The sequence below is a fragment of the Chelonoidis abingdonii genome, chromosome 17, assembly GCF_003597395.2.
Source record: "Chelonoidis abingdonii isolate Lonesome George chromosome 17, CheloAbing_2.0, whole genome shotgun sequence".
NCBI classification, from domain to species: domain Eukaryota; kingdom Metazoa; phylum Chordata; order Testudines; family Testudinidae; genus Chelonoidis; species Chelonoidis abingdonii.
In genome coordinates, this window is record NC_133785.1 from 14,802,470 (window position 1) to 14,828,118 (window position 25,649).

Genomic DNA, 25,649 nt, shown 5'->3' on the forward strand with positions numbered 1-25,649 from the left:
ACCGACACGGGCAGTAAGAAGGAACTGAGGAACGGCCGAGTCGGCAGGGGCATATATACGGTGCCGCAAAGGCGCCACGCCAGGGGGCGCCTGCCGACCCGCCGGGTGTTGCTAGGGGAAAATTCTTCCGACGAACGTGCATGCGGCGCGTGCACACCTACTTGGAATGGATATGAGCAAGCACTCGAAGAAGAACTGGATGTTGCCTTACAAACTTCATTTTATTCTTATTGAGAGAATTGGAAACTCAATATTTATTAACAAACAAATTAATTTGCTGAAAGTAAGAAGTCATAACACATGTTGGCGAGTTATTCTGATATCTAGACAATATAGCATGAAAGCTTGTTCTGTAATAAAAGAAAAAGGAGAACTACAGAAAGATAAATAGTTGAGGTTTTTTCAAACTTTTTACAGACAGGTATACAGCTTGGAATCCACACAGAAAACATATATTTGAGAAGTTCTGTGGAAAGCTGCAAAAACCTAAAACTGAACCAAAGATTTTTGAGGGCCAGGGAGAAGCCTGAAATACTCAAATTAAACAAGCCTTTGGACTGCAAATTAAAAAAAAATATCATAAACAGATATAATGACCTCAGATATCTATGCATGTTTCGATAATATTTTGTCTTCAAAATGTAAACAAATCTTTGGCTTTATAGTAAGAGGAGTAAAAATCTTTCTTCTTTGAATGCTTAATTTCACAACTGAAAAAACTGTGTATTGATAGCCACCTGTTGATCCCATAGCCACAATAAACTCCATAATTTAGTCTAAAATAAAGTTTAAAATGTAGCAGGAATTACTGGTTTTTTAAAGAGAAAGAGAGGGTACTTACCAACAGTAGTAGCTGCAGTCCTTCACACAGATTATATCCACTTTCAAGTTTTCTTAGGGGTCTATTTACTTTTGGCATTGATGTCATGACCCTCATGCAACCAAACGTTCAATAAAAAGAAAAATACAGAGCTACACCCCCAAATCCAGCACAATTCTTTTCCCGTTTATCAATATTATAATACCACTGGTAGAGGAAGGAATGCATACAACTTCCTTTACCAGTCAGAAAACCAGCATCCCTGTTATCCTGTATACCAAAACAAGTATATTTCTTGTTCCAACTTGCTGTAAAAAGAAGTATTTAAGAAGTCCCTCTCCATGAAAGACTGGAGTCACCACGAAGTGTTTGAGTGGCCATGCATGTTGACCACTATAATTTCTGCTCAAGTCATCTGCTTGGAAGACAGATGAAGAACCAGGGAAGAAAGGGGATGCCTGATACATCAGTCTCAAAGTCACACAGCTTCTTGACAAAATGGACAAGGGCAGCTCCTCCCTCTCTTACTATTTCTGTAATATGTGTCAGTGTCTACCTGGAGTGTCTCAGGATTCACACAGATCTGCCCTTGATTTGTGGAAGGAAAGCTCAGAAAACCATATAAGTAACCTTAATTTCCAAGACATTATTCTGAAGTCAGGCCTCCTCATATTTCTGAAGGCCCCTAAATTTTATAGCAATCCAAATATGACCCTAAAGTTATGCCTGAAGCATCAATCACAGTTTAAGCTGACAGCTAAGGGAGACTGAAGTGAATTCCCTCAGCAGACATCCTCGGGCACCGTCTACCACAACAGGGGTCTAGAATCTTCTGAGACATGATCACTAAAGTCTGGAGATTGTCAAGCCAAAAAAAGATAACCAGCTTTGAAGGTGCCTCATCCTGAGCCAAGTGAAAAGTATTGTATGTGCACAGGATGCCATGAGACCTATAAGTTTCAGGAAGAAACTGATGTTGATGTGAGGCTGAGGTTTCACAGAAATTACTGACTTCTGAATTTCTTGAGACCTGTCACATAGCAAATAAGCAGTTGCAGACTTAGGGACAGAACTTCTGTCCCTGCTCCAGCTGTGTAAACTAGATGGAAACCCAGCTAACTGATTTCCTTGGGTTTCCCCTAGGGCAGTGGCTCTCAACCTTTCCAGACTACTGTACCCCTTTCAGGAGTCTGATTTGTCTTGCGTAACCCCAAGTTATACCTCACTTAAAAACTACTTGCTTACAAAACCAGATATAAAAATACAAAAGTTTCACAAGAAACTATTACTGAAAAATTGCTTTATATCTAATTTTTACCATATAATTATAAAATAAATCATTTGGAATACGAGCAGTATAAACAAGTCATTGTCTGTATGAAATTTTTGTTTGTATTGACTTCGCTAGTGGTTTTTATGCAGCCTGTCATAAAACTAGGCAAATATCAAGATGAGCTGATGTACGCCCTGGAAGACCTCTGCAGACCTCCAGAGGTATATGTGCCACCGCTGGAGAACCACTGCCGTAGGGAAATCTCCAAGTACCTTGAGCCAGCTCTATGGTCTCCCACACCAACTCCTTCCCAGCTCCCAGTGTAGGAGCCCTGCCTGGGGAGAAAGGGGATCTGGCCAGAGCTACATTGTGCTCCAGCACAGGCTATTTCCTGAACTGACATATTAGACCCTTGGAGCCACAGCCAGCTGGCTATGGCCTCACATATTATCAAGAATCTATTATACTTGGTCAAAGAATTTTAGGTCACTCTTTACATTAAGGTTGCATTTATAAATGGTTTATAAAAGATTAATAAATTATTAACAGATGTTATAAGCATATAACAGACATGAGTAGTATGTGTTATAAGCACATCCAATAGAAGGTGTTACAGATGGATATAAGCCACATGAATAAAACAACATATTGAGCTATTGGACTCTATAGTAATGTATAAGAATTGATTCGCCATGTATTAAAACATCCATTAATAATTTATTAACCATTTATATACTATTTATAAATGGAACCTTAATATAAAGATTGACTGTGTTTTCCATTTTATCTGGTTGTTAGTTGGGACAACACTAAAATCACATCTATAAATTCACTATAAAGGATTTAAGCAGAAGCCACACAGGTTGAAATTCTATCTACTGATATAAAGCATTATCATACCTTCCAACTGATAAATATCCATGTTCCAGCAGTGGGCTAATTCCTCATTGGGAGAGAAAATAAGTGGGCACAAGTTACCTCATTATAATCTAATTAATTTACAAGATGTATCATTTAGAACAGAGATATTAGAAAGCAACAGCCGAACACAGTAGAAATTCAGTATGCTCAGAAATGTAGTCAAAAGCTCAGAGACCTGCAGAAAGCAGCTGTACTGCATCCCTCCAGCCAGATTCTTTGTAACTAAATTTGCAGGAGTATTTATATTATGCCAAATAAATTAAATTATTTAATATGACCAGGTGCTAAAGTTTTAAGTCAAAATCACCATCAGTCAGATGCCTCAGATGTCAATCAAAATCACCTCTGAGCTAGTGCCAGCACTCTGCGTCAGTCTAGTCTTTTCTATAAACATAGCCATTTGTATTTCCAAAAGATGTCCATTTCACAGATTTCTTTTACATCTGACATTGGTTTCCATGAGCTCTCTATTCCTCACTTACCTGCTTTTGAACACTTGCCCTTTAATCCAACCTGCTTTGCACCCCTAATCAATGGAATGAGAGCCAGTCTAATTCACTAAGGAAGCAGACAGCAGAGGGAGAATACATCCAGTCCAGTGAAAGCACAACAGACATCAACAGGGAGTGGACAGAAAGAAGTCAGAGCAAGGAGTGAGGAAAAGTTATCCAGATGGCCAGTCAGCAATGGGAACTAGTAAAACCAGGATAAAACTTGGATTTCATTGAAACAGAACACAACACTAGCACTGACCCTGATCACCTTACTTATGGGTTAGATTGTGCCACAGTAAGAAGCAGTGTTGAGTGGCCTCTTCCCAGAGAAAGCACTGATAAGCATTCTGCAGCAGAGTCTGTCCCGGAGCTTCAGGCACACAGAGGCTGTGGGCCAGCTTCTATGGCCTTTGTGGTGGTTCAGGATATCAGTAAGCCTTGTGCAGTCAGCTAGATCTGCTGGCTAGTGCTTTGTGGTGGGAAGGGGTAAAGCTGTGGCCCCACCTCTTTTTCACTTCTAAGGGAGCAGAGAAGGAACAGTCCAGCAGTCCTCCTGAAAGCAGAGACTGCAACTGCCCAAAGGGAGATGGAAGCTCATTGTACCCTGACCCTTTACACGTGCACTTAGGGCCATGCAGAGGCTAACTCTACATCATGGATACTACTCTGATCAAGATGCCCCATAATGTCAATTCCCAAGGTATAAATAAAGATTTGGTACCACTGACTTTTACTCACATTACATTATATCTTGCAAAGTGTTGAGCATCTCCTTCAAGATGCTCAGAACGTTCAACTTTCAGTGAAGTCAGAAGGCACCTAGTGGTTCAGAAATCAAGCTACCAACAGTGAGGTAACTTTCAAGGACCAGTGCCAAAGCCAGATCTAAGAGAGATTAACCTCTTCTTTTGTTTTGTTGGATCTTTTCATGCCTCTTTAACCTGTGGGTCACTGTCCCATGTGAATGAGGCCCTCATGTTAGAGAAAGTTAAAGCACTTTCCATTTAGGAAGAAGTCATTCAGTTTTTCTGAACAATTGTATCAGACTTCCCCTCTTTTTACCTACAATATGCCAGATATACTATTACTGGGTATATTGCTATTTACAGAAATGAGCATCCAAAGGTTGTAAACACACCCAGGACAGAAACAACATATCTTTGAATTTCCTGATAAAGATAATCACAGCTTGTGCATTCCTTCTCAAGGTAAGTTTGTTCTATTATACAGGAATTAACACATAGCTGACATTTATTTCTGCTTCATGTAGACATCTAAAATATAGATTTTAAATGAAAAATTAATTTAATGAATATAAAGAATATTAATATTAAAATAATTGTTCTTAATTATTTAACATTTTCATAATTAATTACTGGCAAATGTTTGATAGCAACTGAGTTGCAGAAGAGGGATATATCCAATGCAGAATTTATTCTTTGAAAATTCAGCCAAGGTATCACCCTGGTACTATTTGATGGGCACATTATAATTATACATAAGAAGATAAAATGAGAGAGACATGAAAGCTCCACATGGTATTCTCTGAGGGTACCACATCAAAGACTCAGAAAGAGAGTTCTGAAACTATCTTTTAGTGGATGTTTCCACCACAACAGCCTTCTGAATTATCAATGGCAAAAATAAAGCGCTTTCAGGCTGTTAAATCAGATTCTGTTTACCGGGATAAATTAATTTCTAAAAACTAATTCAGTGTTCTAAATGGTAATTCTGCACAATAGAAATCTAATTTTATCCTTATAAATTACATGGTCTATGGTAAGCCTACATAAACGTCAAGATTTCTTTTGTTAAAAACCCAGATAGTATAGTACAGTGCAGTGCAGTATACAACACTTCAATTTATATAATATCCAAGAACCTGGATGATATATAATCTCCTATATCTGCTTCTTACATACCTAGCAGCGGTAGAACCAACACTGGGTAGCAAATAGTGGTGTTAAATTCTCCATATTCCACACAGACACACTGGAAACACAATACAGTACAAACCACATGCAGGCCAAATTTCATCCATTACAAACCATTCAGTGGGCCATTATACCACCGGATCAAGCAAACAAGCACCTGGCGTACTGTAACTTAAACTTTACCTATACATACCGATTCCAGGTACCCCTAGGTGGTTCACAGAATTTTGTAATATTAGATACTTTTGATCAGAGGTTATTTTTAGTCAATTGTCAGAGAAAGCTAAATAATAACAATGCGGGTATCAAAATTATGTGTTAGTCTCTGCTACAATATAACTTCTTCTGTACACATTGTACTACTGAATTGTATCAGCTGATTATCTTGCAGAGTCTTTATCCCTGAATTTTGATGATCCATTAATTGTACAAACTCTTCTGAAACCAACTTGTCTTTAAAAATGAGGAGCTGTTGGTTCATGAAGGGTCTGGTTTTTCCTTGTGATATTGTTTTTTAAATCTTTGAATGTTTATATGTATATGTAAGAATAATATAATGCTTAACCTTCTATAATTATTTTACAGAGAAAAACACATAAAACAAAAAATACGTTCGCATTCCTTTCATTCTGAGATAAGTCAGAAAATGGAAATGGAATATCCTTCTTTCATTTTCACTAAGGGAAAATGATGTTACACTGAAGAGAAGACCAATACATTCCATTCAGCATTCCTCCAAATTACTTATACATAAGTCGGGTCACATAGGTATAATTGGGTGCAGAATTTGGTCCAAGGAGTGCAAGTGAAATGAATGGAAGAGAGAAATGTATGGCTATATTATACAGATTTAAAATTCTCAATTCAAATCAAGACGTCAGCATTTCATATCTATGATTAATATTGAATGTATTTAGCAAATTCTCATTCGGAGTCTTCGTATTCTGCATTACATGGAAGATCCCCTTCTAGCACATATTGGACCTAATCTTGTGAGGTAATGAATGCCTCCTCTGATGGGAGTTGAGTGATCACTGTGTTCAGGTTTAGACACATTATGCATCTTTGAAACAACACACAAATTGGAAAACACTTTTACTGGCAGTTTTAAAATGTAATTAATAAACCAGCATACAATTATGAATTAATATATCAGCTCACCTGCAAGTGCTGAGAGTTGTCTGTCATATTGTCTTCTCGCCTACGAACTTCTTCCAGCAACTGAACATTCTTCTTTTTTTCCATTTGTTGACTGTGCTTCAGATTGGCCACTTTCTTGTTTTGATCTTTCACATGTCTAAGAATTGTATGCATATGCCCGTTAATGCTGATGGTTACAATCATGTATCTCTTGCTACAATTTAAACTTGTGAATATGACTTATCACCATATGCCAGGTTTGAAACATAACATTTTATCCTGTTTTTAAAATGATACATCAAAATGGTCTAGATGAAAAGAAATTTCCAATGATAAAACAAATATTCTGGCCCATAGACTATTTTCATCTTTGAAACCTTCTCACAATACATATTCCAAACGCTCTTTATGCTTAAAAAAAGATGTATAATCTCACGATATTGCTGTCACACAACATAGTAGAGATAATATTTTCAAAGAGTCTGTTGTATGTTTGGCTGAATGTGTTTGTTATGAAGCTGCCTGCTTCAAAAAGAATAGTTTCTGACAATGGGCCTGACCCTGCAGTATTCACAAAGGCATTGGCTTCACAGACAGTTTTGCCTTAATAAGGATTACAGGATTGGGCCTTGCAGTAATATTTAATTATTAATACCAGGGAAATAATAGGTCAAGAATACTGAATGTTCCAGCTGTGCTGTTTGCTGAAGTATGCGGCACATTCATATTTTTACAGTTCATTTAGGAGTGGCTTTTGGGGGAAAAAGATGTAAACCAGAGGAGCCTTATGTTTTTAAATAACATAATTCTGATTTCTACAAAGGAATTAAGTAAATAAATCAATTCCCAGCTAGCATTCATGAAATTAGAAATATTTTCTAATTATTTTATTAATTTTCAGAATTAAACATTATATTTTGTTAAGACTGAGCTCACCTTAAGATAAAAATTATAATAAATTGTTTCAAAGTTGACTCATACTTCACTATGAATCCTATTTATTAAAATATTAAGAATTCTCCTGCTTCTTGTACTTAGAATATTTCCCTGGATGAATGGGGTAAAACACCTTTTTTGCCATTTATCCTACATCATCAGCAACTGTCATGTCAAGCTCTAACAAAATCCTTAGAGCAGCATTTTCTTCCTGCTTGGGTTACTAGATATTATTTTTTTTGACTTTCTTTTGATTCTGAGGAATTTGCTTCTTTTTATCTATATAATAATAAAGTCATGTGCAAATTCCTAATCAGATCTACAGGCTAATCCTTTTTTGCCAAATGAAGGGGATATTTTCCAGTGCCTATAAGGAAATTCCCCAGTTGCTTCTGAAGTGGACACTTTAAGAAAGAAAAGATCTAGTTACAATGTACATTTGCTGCACAGATATTAGGATACTGCAACAATTGGGCCATGTTTTATAATTTTAATTGTTTTTTCTACTGACAGGGCCACCTACTTCCCACGATGGCTCCTGCCATTTATCATTTACACTACAAACTTTCATGTGAATCTCAAGGAAAACACATTAGAAAAGAATGGCATAGAACATATTTGTAAGTACAGCACCATTATACAGCAGATAGACTATTATTATTAATAGAAAAATCACCAGTAACTATGTAAGAGTAAGAATTTATAAAAGCAGTTAAATTAAAAACTAACAGTACTTGAAAATAGCCTACTGTATTTCTACTAGGAAAATCCTTATAAAGTTTCAGGGAACAATGCTGTCTGATCAGAGATATAGAACTCTGCTTACTGCAAGTACTATAAAATTAAATGAATCTTCCCCATATCTCAGTCCAGCCACAAAGGCTGAAGAAGGGCTTCGGTATTCTGAAAAGAAATTTGGTAGACAAAAGAACTGAAACCTCTATTTTTCCACTGAGCAAAACTAAAAAAGGCCTGATTCTTTGTTGTTTTCAGCACCTTACTTAGCCATTTGCAACAGTAAAAAATGAGCGTAAAAGGCTAACATCATGATTTGATAGCATTTTACTTTTACTTTGCACTGGAGTAAAGGACTACACAAGGTACAGGGCAATGAAAAATGAGGCCCAAGATCACTTTTGTTGGGCAATCTCATATATTCTGAGATCACGCAGTAGCAACCAGATTACATGACTATCTCTTGAATATTGTTGAAGGCATGGGCACTGATGTCCAAGAAACTAATAATGACTGAAACAGGACTCAGAGCATATTTATTTCCTTCCTTTTTGACATGTTCCATTTCTCCCTTCCAGTAGTGGGGAAGACCTCCTGCTAAATCCGTAGCAATGCAATGTTCTTTCACACAATGTAATTTCTATATATTTCCAGAGTGCTTTATATTACATCAGTTAGAAGTTAAGATGGCAGAGTAAGAAACTGGAAGATTATCCTTCACAGATCATTACTCAGGGTTTCTCCCTCTCTATATAATGATGGATGCCAACAAATAATAGTTTGTTCCTTGGTGATTGGTTTTGGTTAGAGTGCAGAGTGGAATGACTTGTATCCAGTGCCAATAAAAGCCAAAAGGGACAGCTTCTGAAGATAATAAGAGACTTGGGTTTCACTGGTAGACCTTATGTCTGTGGAAAGAGAGAGCCTGAAGTCTTCACAGACTCCTTTTGTACCCTCCTTCTACTCCTTTGCAGGAGGGAGGGTGAGAGGATTTAGAAGTGAGCTGAATTCTAGAGGTAGGCTGAGAATGGTCTATCCTAAGTTATGAGTCGTATGTTGGGAGTCCTGTAACCCCTGCACCGAAATCACTTCAATGCCTGGTACATGAGAGCTGTGGGACATACAGCACATCTCCCCATGTTAAGTTAATAAAGTTACAGCCTGCCACTTAAATCCATCCCTGTGTCTGCCTTCATTCTGTCCTGATCCTGTGAGAGATGGAGGGAAGATGAGAAGATGGTGGCAGTATTACATCATCACATGCTATTTCTCAGATTATACAGTAGAACATACAAATGTTTGTAGAATTTTAGACAACGTAGCATCTTCTGTTATTGACTACTACATAGTATATGGCAGTAAGAGAACTGCTGAACTTCATACAAATGTAAGTATGCAAAGCTGATATGCAGAGCTCTGCCTCATTCACTGTGTGAAAGAGACACTTTACAAAGGCTGTAGAAAAATATGTATGGAAGTTATAATGTATTATTTAAGAAAGAGTTTTTGATCATGTGAGTATTATTATTTGTATTGTAGTAGTGCCTACATCCCCCCAGTCAGGGATTAGGGCTCAACTGAGCTAGGCACCATACAAACAAATCAAAGCAAGCCATACTCCGGACAGCTCACTGTATAAGGTTATGATAAGAGGCAACATATAACCAGACAAGTGGATGGTGGATGTTTAGCAGTAAAGGTCAGTATATTTGCATAGCATTAGTACGGTAATCTCAGAGCTCACAGTAAATATTGCATCCTAATATGAATACACAAAATAGAGTTAAGGTTGCAAGGGGAACCCCACTGAGATTCCTTGACTACTGGGTACTTAAAATGCACAACTAACTGTTTCTTGAGAAAGGTTTTGAGAGACTCTCCTAGATCGTGGATATTTTGTATATTTGTTTAAATATTTTTTTAAAGAAAAAAGAAATATAATTTTAAACTATATTGCTAGAAGTCTCCAGAATGCTATCTCTTGTGCACTCCCATCCCTATTCAACAAAGTGCTTAAGCAGATGTGCAACTTTAAGCATGTTAGTAATCCCAATGACATTAATTGGACTAATCACACTCTTTGCTGGATTGAGACCTCACTGGGCGTATTTACACTGAAGTTAAAATCCATTGCTGGCCTGTGTCAACTGACTCAGGCTCATAGGCTTAGGCTAAGGGGGTGTTTAACTGTGATGTAGACGTTCAGGCTTGGGCCCTAGGACCCCAGAAAGTAGGAGGTTCCCAGAGTTCGGGCTGCAGCCTGAGCCCGAATGTCTCTAACCCAATTAAACAGCCCCTTAGCCTGAGCCCTGCAAGCCTAAAACAGTTGGCATGGGCCAGCTGTATGTTTTTAATTGCCGTTTAGACTTACCCAGTGAGGACTAGCTTCTGTATAATCCTCTCTCACTGAGGGCCAATTCTGCCACTCTACTTTCACTCAGTGGTGTTACATTAGCTGGACTGCTCACAAAGTGAGGTCACCCTCAGTGGGCAAGATTGACACAACCCTTACTCTGCGGTACAGATAAGGAATAGGGAATAAGACCCCCCTCCTACCTCCCACTCATAACTTCTGAGACTGTGATTCCAGCTGCAGTGGGGAGAGAGAGAGAGAGAGAGAGAGAACAAGAGCTATTTGCCTGACACTCCTTGATGTGAGCAAGTGGGTGAGGAAGGGGTGGAGCCATGTGGAGGGGTGGTGAGAACCACTACCACTACCTGGGTCATCAGGTCCACTACAACAGATTTAGGAATTTAGTTTAAACACTGTCTTTTATCATACTGTAATATGTAAGGAAATGTTAATGCTCCTCTGCTCTCTCCCCACCCTCCACTAGCCAGCCAGAGTAGTTAGCTGGGATACAACAGGGGAAGAAGCTGCTACAAAAAGAGCTAAAATAACTTCTCTCCAGAAGAAGGAGAGAGCAGGGGAGGATTGTGACTCTGATTCCCAATTAATTCTCCAGTATTCTTCTGGGGCACTGGACTATGCATCACCCTTCAGTGAGGTCAGATCGTAAGGTTACGATCTAGCTCACAATTTGGCTGAGCATGCACCCAACTTAATGAGACAAAGACTCATTTCCTGCCCCAGTGAGTGCATTTCAAATAAAGCTGCAATCCAACAGAAAGATCTGGTGCACAGGCCTTAGAATCTTTCAATTTAAAATGCAGATGTGCATGTACCAAAATATCACACACAGATATGCACATGTAAATTTGCTTACTAACAACTGGATAATTGGCCTTTTAGAATACAGTATTTTCATATGTTTTGTGATCATTTTTGACAAACTGAAATTCCCCTAAAGCTAAACACATGAGTTGGTATTTGAACTTTCAGTGATTTAAGTCCTTCAATATAATTATTTCCAACACAATCGCTTTTATCAAAGGGTTTTCATGATAATATCTGGAAGCAAAATAATAAAAACAAGAGAAGTTTTATTTTTAGAGACTGACCCAGAAAGAAAGAACTCTGTGTTTGTGGTGTTAGTTTTCTTTATCTTTTTAGTGTATGGAGCAATGATCTGTGACGACCCTGCTTTCACCAATGCTTGCAGGAGAACAAAGTTTTTTTTTTTACACAAACTATTGCTGTTGTTGATGAAACTGTCTGTGGAGATGCATTAATATATTTTATGACCATTCCGTCAGCTTTGCAATGTTTCCAGCCCTCCTTAATGTCTCTCAGTTGGAAGACTAACTTATTACATTAAATGGAAACGGAAGCTATCATGACCTAAATGCTGCTCAATTTAGACCGGCTATTGGGAAGCTCAATACCCTTCACTTTTATAGGATAGCCAACTAAATTGCTATCCAGGGTATCAGAGAACTTGATACAGATTAAGTAATGGTACAGGAATGTTAGGTTTTCACCAAGGGAGCTTCAGAATGGAAGGTGAGAGCTTAACAGCTTCAAACTTAACAACAGTGATATTTACGAAAATGGGGAACAGAACTCTGAAATAAAACAAGGCACTCAGTGAACTAAAAGCAACAAGTGTGCTGTGCAATTTCCCTATTCATTTCCTTTTCTGAAACCCTCAGCTCCAATGTGACCACTTTTTTAGCAAACTGGTAAATTTGATGTAGCTTGCTTCAGTACTACGACATGTATGTTTTCTCTATTTGTTTTATTTCTTATCTGAAATTTGTTAAGAATTAACTATGAATTTAGCTCATCTTCCTGTAATTTTCAAAACATATTTAAGAAATCAAAGATATACGCATACAGAAAACAGTTCAAGACTAAGACAGGATAGTATCCATTAATGAAAAATAAATAAGGATAAAACAGAACTATAAGAATAAAAACAGCAGACAAATTTTAAAAAAAGACAAAGATAAAGCCAAAAAATGAATACATTTGGAAAGACAGATGCACTGTACAGTAGTACTAAACTTGTGCTATATTGTTGGATTTAGATGATTAACAGAGACACATGGATAAGGTAACATGACTCAAGGCCCATTTACCACCGGTGTCTTTTATACTCAATTTCTAAGACCAGAAAATAGAATTTGCAAGAAAAGCGTATGCTTGCCAACGTTCCATGTTGTATATATTAAAAAGCACAACCCTTTTCGCAGCAATTTATTTTCTCAGCTCAGTTACACAACACAATCAAAAATTTTCCTGTTTAAATCACCCTTTGGTTAATTCAATCATGTTTTGAGTTACACAAAACAGTAACTGGAGTATGACAAACTGAACTCCCCCAGGCTGAGACAAATAATCAGGAGCTGAGATTTTGGGGGCACTGGAGAGTTGGAGGCTTTTGTTTGTATCTTCATTAAAGACTTAGAGGATATTCGAGAGCGGGGGAATCTTATCTCATACCCAGATGAGGAACACTCCTCTATGACATAGTATAAACCAGGGGTTCTCAAGCTGGGGGTTGGGCCCCTTCATGGGGTCACGAGCTGTCAGCCTCCACCCTAAACCCTGCTTTGCCTCCAGCATTATAATGGTGTTACATATATAAAAGAGTCTTTTTAATTTATAAAGTGGGGGGGGGTCGCACTCAGAGGCTTGCTATCTGAAAGGGGTCACCAGTGCAAAAGTTTGAGAACCACTGTTATAAACCCAGCTCCATAGGTGCTGGAACTAGGGGTGCTGGCTTGAAGTGGTTTAAAGTGTTTAAAGTTTGGTTCAATGTCTATCAGCACCCCCATATACAAATTATTCGAGCACCTCTGACCAGCTCCCAGACGGACTATTATAGACACTCTCTCCTTTAGATATGTCCCTGCAAGTTGACAGGAGTAAAGGTTCTGAACAGAGAAATACTTTCTTCCCAGCCGCAAGAGGCCACCAATATCATACTACAACAGCCTCCTGCTGGAGATGCAGCATCATCTTTAAGTCAATTCAATTTGATTTGAGAGTGAGGAACAAGAAATACACCAGATGATGGTGAGAACCACTACCACTACCTGGGTCATCAGGTCCACTACAACAGATTTAGGAATTTAGTTTAAACACTGTCTTTTATCACACTAATGTGTAAGGAAATGTTAATGCTAGGAAATACATAACAGTATGTGTCAACAAATAATCAGTAACAATTAGTGCTAAGAAATAGCCGAGATATTTCCATCCGGGTTATACTGCCAGATTGTTGGGAGGAGGGGGGAGGAATAAAAACCTTGTGTATCAGTTTGAAGCTGATTCTTAGATATAAACAACAAAATGGGTTTAAACACACAGTTCTCTATTATTTACTAAAATACCTTCAGCACTGGGTGAAATCCTTTCTATTTTTATAATCATATGCCAATCCATATGTTAGAAGTATCATGCAAATCCAAATGAAAATCAGCCCACTCACAAGGGTTAATATAGGGTAGATTGGAGACGGCCAAACTACAGCCCACAGGCCACATCCAGCCTGTGGGACCATCCTGCCCGGCCCTTAAGCTTCTGGCCAGGGAGGCTAGCCCCCAGCCCCTCCCCCTGCTGATCCCCCTCCCCCATAGCCATGCCGCCACACGGGCAGCGCTCTGGCCAACAGAGTGGCACACTTCTGCCGGGTGGCGCAGTTGCCAGACGTGCTGCTCTGAGCAGCATGGTAAGGTACCCAGGGCTGGGGGGTTGGATAAGAGGTGGGGGGTTCTGGGGGGGAGTCAGGGAACAGGGGGCGATTTGGATAAGGCCAGGGAGCAGCGGGCTGTTGATGGGAGGAGATTTGGGGGCGGCAAAGTCAGGGACGGGCGAAATGGGGGGTTGGATTAAGCCTGATAGTCCTGGGGGGCCTGTTCAGGGGGCGGGGATTGGAAAATATGGGATCGGGGCAGTCAGGGGAGAAATGGGAGCTGGGGGTTAAATAGGGGGTGAGGTCCCAGGGGACGGTTAGGGGCAGAGGGTCCCGGGAGGGGGAGTTTAGGGGGACAAGGAGCAGGGGGGGGTAGATGGGCTGCGGGTTCTGAGGGGGAGAGTCAGGGGGCAGGAAATGGGAGGGGGTGGATAGGGGATGGGGTCAGGCTGCTTGGGGAGGCACAGTCTTCCCTACCTGGCCCTCCACACAGTTTTGCACCCCCAATGTGGCCCTCAGGCCAAAATGTTTGCCCACCCCTGGGGTAGATCATAAGTATATAACCATTTCTGCATGGAAAAAGGGCGCACACACTGTGAAATGTCTCTTTCTGGCCTAACAGTTTGATGTGGTGTTCAACTGAATTTAAGCAGAGCATTATTCAGTTTAGTATGATTAGACGTTATGGTGCATCCTTCCAATGAAAAATGGTTTTCAAACATAATGCAGAGTCAATGATAAACTAATTTACATTTGGCCCCTATACAGGGGGTTGTATTTTCTGACTGAACTACCTGCTTCTTGTCATCACCCTTCGCATCCAGTACTTCCTATGCCAGCTTCTTTCCTGTAGTGTACAACATAGAACAGCAAATGATAACAAGCTCTAATCCTGTTTCAAAGAGGACTAGATTTAAGCACATTAACAAACTATTAATGAATGTCAGGAGGCAGCAGATGGAGCATGACAGGCTTGTGTGGCATAGATTCACACATCAGCTTGCCATGAACTAAATGTTTGCATAGACAAACCCTCAGTCCCCATTTATAGAGGAGATCAGCACATCTGGCCTGTGTGGATGTGGTGCCATATCTGAGGAGTGTGGATGTGATTCAAAGTGGAAGTGAAAAGCCATTTGGCTCTTTGGTTGGGTCCTTGTTGTGATGTTTGTTGTGGACGTTAGCATCCTTCCACCTTGCTCACCGCTTATCTTTGGCAGGAGTCCAAGTATTTGAGCTCTTGCATTGCAAGCCAAAAGGATCTTTTGGATTGGAAATCTCAGTATATTATTAAGTATATATTTTAATGTACTGGATGATCCTCATTCCCTCGAATACAATCGCACTCCCGAAGGATTCTCACGTCATAACAAATTTGGGATGGACAGATGTGTACCACAGGTGTGATGTTGATTTTACTGTGCACATAACGATCTGAATGACTGTGTTATGTTGAGAATTAACAAGTGATGTATGTGTTCAGATGAGGGAGCAGCATTCTATAGTAGAGCAGTCAGGGGCCAGTGAAGAGATCTCTGAAAGTTTTGCATGCTAGTATTCCTGCCAGTTTCTGGATGAGATTTATGTGCATCTTTATTCTGTCATGGATCATTTTCAGGTGCTGATGGCATGTGAAGCTTCAGCCTAATGTCACACACCAAGACTCACTACAAAAGTCCCTGTGCAGTTCCCCTCTAGGCTTTCCATTTTTTAGATGAAATGCTGACACATTAGTCTTCATAGGGTACGGTTTTAACTGCTAATAAATGAAATATTCTTCCATGGTTTTAAGGGTCTTGGTTAGAATTTGTTCTGTTGCAGGTAAATCCATTGCCTGTGTAGTCAGAGCAGCATTATTAGCATAGACAAATTTCCATGATGATCTTTGGGGAAGGTCACTGGTGTATATAGTAAACAGGACTGGTGCTAGGACTGATCCCTGTGGTAGGCCATTGCTGAGAGTGCATGACCTGCTGACCTGGTCACCAAGGAGAATGCAAAACCTACAGTTGGTCAAAACTTCATGAAGAATTTTATCAATGCATTTCATAGGATAATTTTGCTGGCTTTTGCTGGCCATTCCTTCATACAGTTCTGTAGACAGCAGATAAGTCTATGAAAGTTGTCCCCGTCTTGAGTTTTTGCTGGAATCCTGCTTCAGTATGTGATGTTAAAGCTAATACTTGATCATTATACCAGCAGCCTCATCAGATACCTGCTTGTTCATTCAATAACATTAATTCTACAAGCAGCACAATCCTTGCTGGTAATTTTCTTTCCGTGAATTTGTATGATATGCAGAGGAGTGCTACAGGCTAGTATGATAAACGATTACTGGTTGGCTTCCCAGGCTTGGCAATAGTGAGTGAATCCAGGCAGTCACTGTAGCTTCTAACAATGCAGTAGTATCACAGAGACATTAAGAAACAAAGGAACTAACTTTGTGGGAGAAAGTTAGTAGAGATTAATAGTAAGAACTACTTCAACCATCAGTAGCAGATAAGTGGTACCTAGATAATACACTATATGTATATTCCTTAAACTCCAAGTGATCTTAGCGTCAAAGTCACTTGAAGTTTAGCATATTATTTATATACAGCCCGCTATATATAAATTAGGTAGAGTGAGACAATGTGGTCATAAGTTTCTTATTCAAACCTATTTCAATTCATTGTAATGAATAATAGTTTGCTTTTAATTTGCTGCACTGTGTAATAATTCTGACTCTCTCACTGATCGCTAAGTTTTAGGTAAAGATGTTACAATAAAACCAACTTAACTTCCATAGGGTTTCACTTAAAAAAACAAACAAAAAAAAACACAGCAAACTCCCCCCACCCTCCCTCCAAAAACCCCTTTGTCTTCCTTTTACATTTAGAATTGGCACCAAAACATCCCTTAGAATTATAGCTCTTGCACACTACACTAGTACACCTGTCAGAAGCAGAAGAGGGAAGGGTTCATTACTAGGGTAGGCAGCCTATGGCACGAGTGCCAAAGGCAGCACATGAACTGATTTTCAATGGCACTCACGCTGCCCGGGTCCTGGCCATCGGTCCAGGTGGCTCTGCATTTTAATTTAATTTTAAATGAAGCTTCTTAAACATTTTAAAAACCTTATTTACTTTACATACAACAATAGTTTATTTATATATTATAGACTTATACAAAGACACCTTCTAAAAATGTTAAAATGTATTGCTGGCACACGAAACCTTGCATTAGAGTGAATAAATGAAGACTTAACACACCACTTCTGAAAGGTTGCCAACCCCTGGTTCATTACATCAGGGTCCTAGTCAATTAAAATAAACGGCAAAAAAGTTTAGACATTACAGAAATTTTCTATTTCAGCTAATGCATACCACAGTTAAGTTTTCAGGACATGATTTCTTAAATGCTGTATTTTCCAGATCAAACTTTACAATTTTCCTGGAGCAGCATACTCAAGAACACTCTACTTGTAGTTTAATGTTTCATTATATTAACTTCCTATAATTCTTTCAAACCATTTCACCATTGAAATTTATGTCAATTGTGGAGACATAATTTGTAGCTGTCTTGGAGGATGCAGCACATTATGCAGCCACCCCCCTTCCCCTCCCAAAAAAAAAAGAAAGAAAAAGAACAACCTTAACTAAGTATTTTTCCCCATGAATACATGCATAATAAATAGGAATATTTGTTCCTTTTCATTTTTCACATTTTGAAATTGTACTCTACTATGAAATGAATAAAACAGATGATCTGTTATGTAGATGGCAGGAGAAAGTAATCAATGAAGCATAAGAAATAGAAAAATTCTCTGGAAAGAGTTGAAATAAAATAATATTGTTTAAAATAAATGTCTTAAAAGCCTGAAATGTATTTTTATGGGTATGGGAAGTTGAATGGATCTTATTGTCACCTGATCTTTCATCTTACATGTTAAACTGCACAGAAGAAAGGACAAAGGCATGTGGGACTTTACAGGTGAGAACAATGCAACCTCACAGGTTTCATGCAACCAATTCCGCCATCCAGTAAAGAAATATGTTACATCCAAATAACAACCATACTACAACCAATATGAGATAAAGGTATAACACAAACTGTTGAGCATCATTTCAGTGTAGGAGGATTTCAAAGAAGCATAAAGGAGGAAAGATGAATAAACTGACACATTTGTCCACATATTAGTTATTAATTTCTCTGACCGTGGGGCTTTTTAATACTAAACTTTTTTCAATTATATCCCCTCATTGGTATTTTAGGGCTAGACTGAACGTTTGCTCTGAGCCCTTCAAATAGGGCAGAATATTGCTACGCTGCTCCAAGAGGAACTTACAGGAGCCCCAGAGTCTCAAAATTTCCTCTCTGTTGCCTCTTGCTCATGGAAGGAAAGGGAGAAGGAGAATAATTTTCTGCAACTTTTTACAAGCATATCATGTGCCCCACCCACAGTCCAGCTCCTCTCTGCTGGCCAGTGCACAGGAGCAGGGAATGGAGCCTTGGCTCAGCCTGTTTTCCTCTTCACTCCTTCCATTCACCTGCTCGAGAAGGGTACATGCCAGGCACACACCTCCTACTCTCCCCCGCCCCATGCTTGGGGCCAAGATCTGGGGGAGCCCTAAGGAGCAGTGTAAGAGGGGTCTTACTACTGATTACTTCCCTGTGCAACCGCATTAGGGCTAGCCACAATCTGGACCTTAAACAGAAAACTTTAGTAGGGAATGGCACTCATACACTACCATGATGGAGACCACATTTGCACCTAGATCAACAGAAAGAAAACAGAAACACCATATCGCTTTATGTTAAACGTTTTTCTTGTTCTTCTAAAAGAACATTACAAAAGCTGACATACTATCCAAGCAGCAGGATATTTCACTCCTTTAGTCCAGCATTTTAAAATTCCATTCAGCAGATAGATATAGCTAAGTCTCTTTCAGACTTCATCTTACAATAGTGTATAGCTATAGTTAACTCTCAAACGACTTGCCTTCTGATATTTACAATAAATCAACACACTGCTAAGTTCCTAATTTTAATTAGATGCCTGGGTACCTTGGCCAAAAACTAAGCAATGTCAGCCAAAACTAGGCAATGTCAGCCAAAAATAAAAAATGTTTCATGCTCATAATAGCCTTTATCTGATACCACGAAGTATATTTTTTTGTTTTTTAAAAAAAAACTTTCAAAAACGCAAACATGCAAAATATTGCTACAAGAGGAAGAGCAGGATTTGTAATATTCCCCTAAGGAATACCTCATTTCAACAACTTTCATCACATTAAATATTATTAAAGTGGGACTACCAGTCAGAGCCAATTAAAAAACTTCACCATTGCACCAGAAACTCTTACACTTCACTGCCAATTTCATAGCAAAAACATGCAATACTCCATGTCTGGAATAATATATAATAGGAAATAGGATTAACAAAGCTCTGTTTTATGTCCCTAGCACAGGAACAAAATATAAAAATACAAAATGAAACAGTCTTACCAAAAACATGATAGACCATGTTTTTAGTACAAAAGAAGTTAAATTTTAATTGTATAACAATTTAGTCTAAACAACTAAGCATTTTTAAAGTATTCATGCCCTCAAACTAGATGTGATGAAAAATCCTATAACTCTACACGATAATTTAGAAAGAAATCAAACAGCCAGAATAAAATTCTGTGGAAGATGTACTTTAGGAAGACTCTTGCTGAGGAAACTACTTAAAAATATTTTTCTGAAGAAATATTTCTTGAAAAATAGAGTATGAGAATTTATTATATCTACAGGGTTCAACTAATCAGCCTCATAGAAGATGCTGTAAAGATTTAAGACTGATCCTGCAAAAGCTATATATGTCAATAACTTTATGCATGTGAGTAATTCCATGGAGCTCAAATACTTCTATGGGATTTCACATGGACATATCTGCCTATCCAGATTTGACCTTATACCTTAAAAACAAAAAATATATACAGAAAACAGGAAATTTCTTCCTTTAATGTAGGTGTTGTTTTTTAAAAAAAAATCCATTTTGATTTTTGAATTGAATCAAACCTTAACAATAATGTATCTTATTTTTAAAAATATTTTAACTAGTTAAACAAAAATACATTTGCTCCATAAAATTCTTAGGATTTAGGGTTCAGTCCTGCTCCCACTGAAGTCAGTGGACAAATGAGAAAACTCCTATTGACTTCAAGACGAACAAAATTAGGTCCATATTTTGGAATCTTACTGAAACATAAAAATCTGTTGCTATGAATATACAGACCTGAAGAACAAACATGTTGTTTTGTAGTCACAGAATCATAGAATATTAGGGCTGGAAGAGACCTCAAGAGATTATCTAGTCCAATCTCCTGCTCAAAGCAGGACCACCACCAACTAAATCATCTCAGCCAGAGCTTTGTCAAACCAGGTCTTAAAAACCTCTAACGATAGAGATTCCACCACCTCCCTAGCTAACCCATTCCAGTGTTTCACCACTGGAAATAGTGTTTCCTAATATCCAACCTAGACCCCCCCCCACTGCAACTTGAGACCTTTGCTCCTTGTTCTGTCATCTCCCACAACAGAGAACAACCTAGCTCCATCCTCTTTGGAACCCCTCTTCAGGTAGTTGAAGACTGCTATCAAATCCCCCCCTCACTCTTTTCTTCTGCAGACTGAATAAGTCCAATTCCCTCAGCCTCTCCTCATAAGTCTTGTGCCCGAGCCCCCTAATCATTTTCATTGCCCTCTGCTGGACTTTCTCCAATTTGTCCACATTCCTTCTGTAGTGGGGGGACCAAAATTGGACACAATACTCCAGTGCCGAATAGAGGGGAATAATCACTTCCCTAGATCTGCTGGCAATGCTCCTACTAATACAGCCCAATATGCCACTGGCCTTCTTGGCAACGAGAGCACAGTGTTAACTCAAATCCAGTTTCTCGTCCACTGTAATCCCCAGGTCCTTTTATGCAGAACTGCTGCTTAGCCAGTCAGTCCCCAGCCTCTAGCAGTGCATGGGATTCTTCCACCCTAAGTGCAGGACTCTGCACTTGTCCTTGTCGAACCTCATCAGATTTCTTTTGGCCCAATCCTCCAATTTGTCTAGGTCACTCTGGACCCTATCCCTACCCTTCAGCACATCTACCTCTCTCCACATCTTAGTGTCATCTGCGAACTTGCTGAGGGTGGGCAATTCATCCCATCATCCAGATCATTAATACAGATATTGAACAAAACCGGTCCCAGGACTGACCCCTGGGGCACTCTGCTTGATACCGGATGCCAACTAGACATCAAGCCATTGATCACTACCCATTGAGCCCAATGATCTAGCCAGTTTTCTATCTACCTTATAGTCCATTCATCCAATGCATACTTCTTTAACCTGCTGGAAAGAATACTGTGGGAGACTGTAACAAAAGCTTTGCTAAAGTCAAGATATATCACATTCACTGCTTTCCCCATATCCACAGAGCCAGTTATCTCATTACAGAAGGCAATCAGGTTGGTCAGGCATGACCTTCCCTTGGTGAATCCATGTTGACTGCTCCTGATCACCTTCCTCTCCTCCAAGTGCTTCAAAATGGATTCTTTGAGGACCTGCTCCATGATTTTACCCGGGACTGAAGTGAGGCTATCTGTAGTTCCCCGGGTTCTTTTTCATCCCTTTTTAAAATATGGGCACTATATTTGCCTTTTTCCAGTTGTCCAGGACTTCCCTTGATCACCACGAATTTTCAAAGATAATGGACAATGACCATTATCACATCAGCCAACTCCCTCAGCACCCTTGGATGCATTAGATCTGGACCCATGAACTTGTGCATGTCCAGCTTTTCTAAATAGACCTTAATCTGTTGTTTCACCACTGAGGGCTGCTCACCTCCTCCCCATTCTGTGTGGCCCAGTGCAGCAGTCTGGGAGCTGACCCTGTCTGTGAAGAATGAGGCAAAAAAAAGCATTGCGTACTTCAGCTTTTTCCACATCATCTGTCACTAGATTGCCTCCCCATTCAGTCAGGGTCCCACATTTTCCCTGACTTTCTTCTTGTTGCTAACATACCTGTAGAAATCCTTCTTGTTACCCTTCACATCCCTTGCTAGCTGCAACTCCAATTGTGTCTTGGCTTTCCTGATTACACCCATGCATGCTCTAGCAATATTTTTATACTCCTGTCATCACAAATCTATATCTAGATTGTTAAGCCATCTAACTGCTGTTTCGTCCAGGGTAGCAAAGGATTGCAGTCAGCGTTCCAACCTTCTCATCGTGCACTCCTCCACCACGTTTGACTGTCTGCATTGCTGCCCACCCATCACCCCCACCACAGTTACACTGCCAAGAATGGGCAAATTTTTGCATTGTGGCAGCCACTCTTGCCATTCCAGTTAGCAGCCTGTTAAGCGTAACCTGGGACATGCATCAAAGATTGCAAACAGGTGGATGAAGGCTAAGGCTTCTGAAATTTGTCACCATGCCTGTTTCTCTACCCCAGAGTTGCTGCCACTCTGCAAGGACAGAGCTGTCAAACCTGATATGCCACTGTTCATCTGAAATTGGCACTAATTGGGCTGGCAACTCTGGACATGAGTTCATGAACAGCTGCCGTAAAAGAATGTGACCAAATCAGTCACAGCAAGTCACCAGGGACTGGAGGTGTATGTGTTTTCTTCTGGACACAGAAAGTGTGCATTGCTTATTTGTAAATGTTGGAGGAAGTGTCAGCCTTGAATATGTAGCTGGTTGTTTTCTTCTGTCATAGCCCTCCTTGCAGTTTTAAGGGTAATGGCATCTTGTTGAAGTTTTAAGGGAGCTATGATTTTAATGTGTGGCTACACCAACCACTAATGACATAGGTGACTGTGTTCAGCGCTGAATCAATTAGATGCATATGCCAGCTTCTGCCTCATATTGTGCTGGAATGAAGATCAGCACCAGCACTGAGGTTCATTAAACAGTTGCCTCTGCTCCCTAAAAGCTTTCCCCTAGCTCCTGGATCACCACAGCATGGGAAGTGATATTTTTATTTCAGTGCTCCAGATGGAACTGGTATGTTAGACTGCACCAATTTGATTCCCAAATAAGTGACAATAGGCTGGGGAAAGAGTGGAGGATCCTCAAAACAGACTGTAAGGGCTTGATTGGCCAGGCGATTGTTCACATGGAATGTCGTGCTCACCATCTTAGACTCAATTTAACTGTCCGCTGATGAAGTTAAGTGTGACACTTCAGTGTCTTGTAGATTGTTACTCACATCAGTGAGACAGATGTCATCCACACATACATACATACTCATCAGTATTAGTTGTTGGTACTTCGTAAGTATATATGTTGAAAAGGAGAGGAGCTAGAATGGATCCTTGTGGGAGTCTGTTACAGAGATGTCTAAGCTGGCTGAATTTCTACAATGAACCAACTTTCTAGTCTTCTTTGAAGGGATCTTCAAAGTCTTGGATGCTCGGTGTATTACTTGATCTTCAGTACACTGTCCTTGTCTGAAGCCAGCCTGAACTAAGGGCAGTTGTGGTTCAATAACCTCATTGATGCACATGAGAATCAGTCTCATAAGCATAAGCATCCATGTGACACAAATGAGAGATGGATCAGTAGCTCATGGGATCTCCCAGGAGTTTTCCTGATTTTGGAATGGCTACAACCTTTGCCCTGCATCAGATTTTTGGGATGCAACTGTCCTGGTAAGGGACCAGGAAGTAGTCAGTTTGGCCTAGTGGTCACAGCTGGACTAGGGTCCCCACATAGGAACAGTAGTTGATGAGCAGGGATCAGAGGAATCGTTAGAGTCAATAAGCAAGAGTCAAGGCCAAAGTCAGGCTAAGATTGCAGACTGGAGATCAGAAGTAGTACCAAGCTAAAGTCAGGAGGCAAGAGTTAGGGTCAGGGTCAAGCTAGGATCAGAGAACAGGAGACAAGGTGAGGTCTGGGGGTCACAGCAGGCTAGAAGTCTGTGTTGTTGCCCAGACAACTTTGTGGGATACCCTCCAGGGTTACAAAGGATGGTTGGCCAATCAGAGGGCCACAGGGTACTGTCACTTTGGGTCCCTTGGACAGCACTTCCTGTGGCACTATTCTCTACAGCACTCCCTGGCTGGGGCTCTACATGGGCTCCTGGTAGCACTATGGGGACATCATCTATGCCAGACTCTGCAGACCCAGATTCCAGTCCCCTGACAGAAACATCGTTTGAGTAACGGCAGCAACCTAGTGAAGTCAGAACTCCATATGGATATAATCCAGGCCTGGAGCCTTTCCTCTTTTCATAAACTTTATGCCTTGGTGAAGTGTTGAGAGGGTTATTGAATGCATTCATGGCTCAGACATGCAGGGAAATTATTTATTCACTTAAAATCCATAGATGGATTGGTCTAGGGAAATAGGTATCATCATGATAAGAAAACCCACACCCATTTTAGACTGAAATCTTTGAAATAAGAAAGAAAAAACAGTTGAAATAAGCAGCCTTATTTTCTTCAAGAAAACTCTAGTGCTCAAATTGCTAAATTAATCAAGAATACCTAGACTATAAATTATTCAGATTTACAATAAAATAGGTTATTAAAGACAGATATTTTAATAGGCAAAAATATCTAGCTGGGCTGTCATTTGAATTTTATATACTTTCAAGATTTAAAAAAAAAACTACACATTTGCAATCCAGAAAAAGGATTATGTTCTCCAACCTGAAGAATGCCTAATGTCCAAAACATCCTTAAGTACTTTAATCTGTTCCTTATGCCTAACTCTTCTTGCTTTACTTTCTTCGTCTAACCCATTTGACATGATGACCAAAAATGAGAAAGAATATTTTAAATGCAAAAACAAGATGAATCATTAGAACCATGCAGAATTAATGACTTTGACACAGCCAACATTTCCAATACAGTTGGACTTGAAAAAAAAACTTGGTGTCCTCAGGGAAGTTCTGGTCTGGATAAGACCTCTGTTTAAAATGTTAGATACATCTCTAATTTTAAACAGACAAATAAGATTACTTATGGGAATGGCAGTTCAAACATTTCAATCAACTTTGTACTTCTATTTGGCAAATGTTTCTATTAGTAAAATGAAAAAATAAAAATACCAGCTCAAACAGCTGTAAGGGCCATCTTCAACCCACTGACTTTAGTTCATCTGGATCAGCCCTAACATAAGTCCCAAAATAAAATGGGCAAGAGCAAGATAAGGCTGTAAAAACAACGAGAAAAATCAGACTGTCTGGGAATACTTTCCTAAATATGGTACCTGCCTTACCCACTATGTATGTTGGTTATAATGGGTCACATTTTAGCCCATGCTAAGATAATAATAATGGTGTTGCCCACACCTCCACCAAAAGGATGCGCACACAGCATATGG

General features: G+C 39.6%; 1 protein-coding gene across 5 annotated transcripts in view; it reads right to left on the reverse strand.

The window, feature by feature from the left end:
* ERC2 (ELKS/RAB6-interacting/CAST family member 2) overlaps positions 1–25,649 on the reverse strand; it is a 903,595-nt gene that overhangs the window by 446,148 nt on the left and 431,798 nt on the right. For all 5 annotated transcript variants that reach the window (XM_075073080.1, XM_075073079.1, XM_075073078.1 and 2 more), the window contains one exon: positions 6,604–6,739. In XM_075073080.1, coding sequence (XP_074929181.1) covers positions 6,604–6,739 — 136 coding nt within the window. The remainder of the gene's footprint in view (positions 1–6,603; positions 6,740–25,649) is intronic.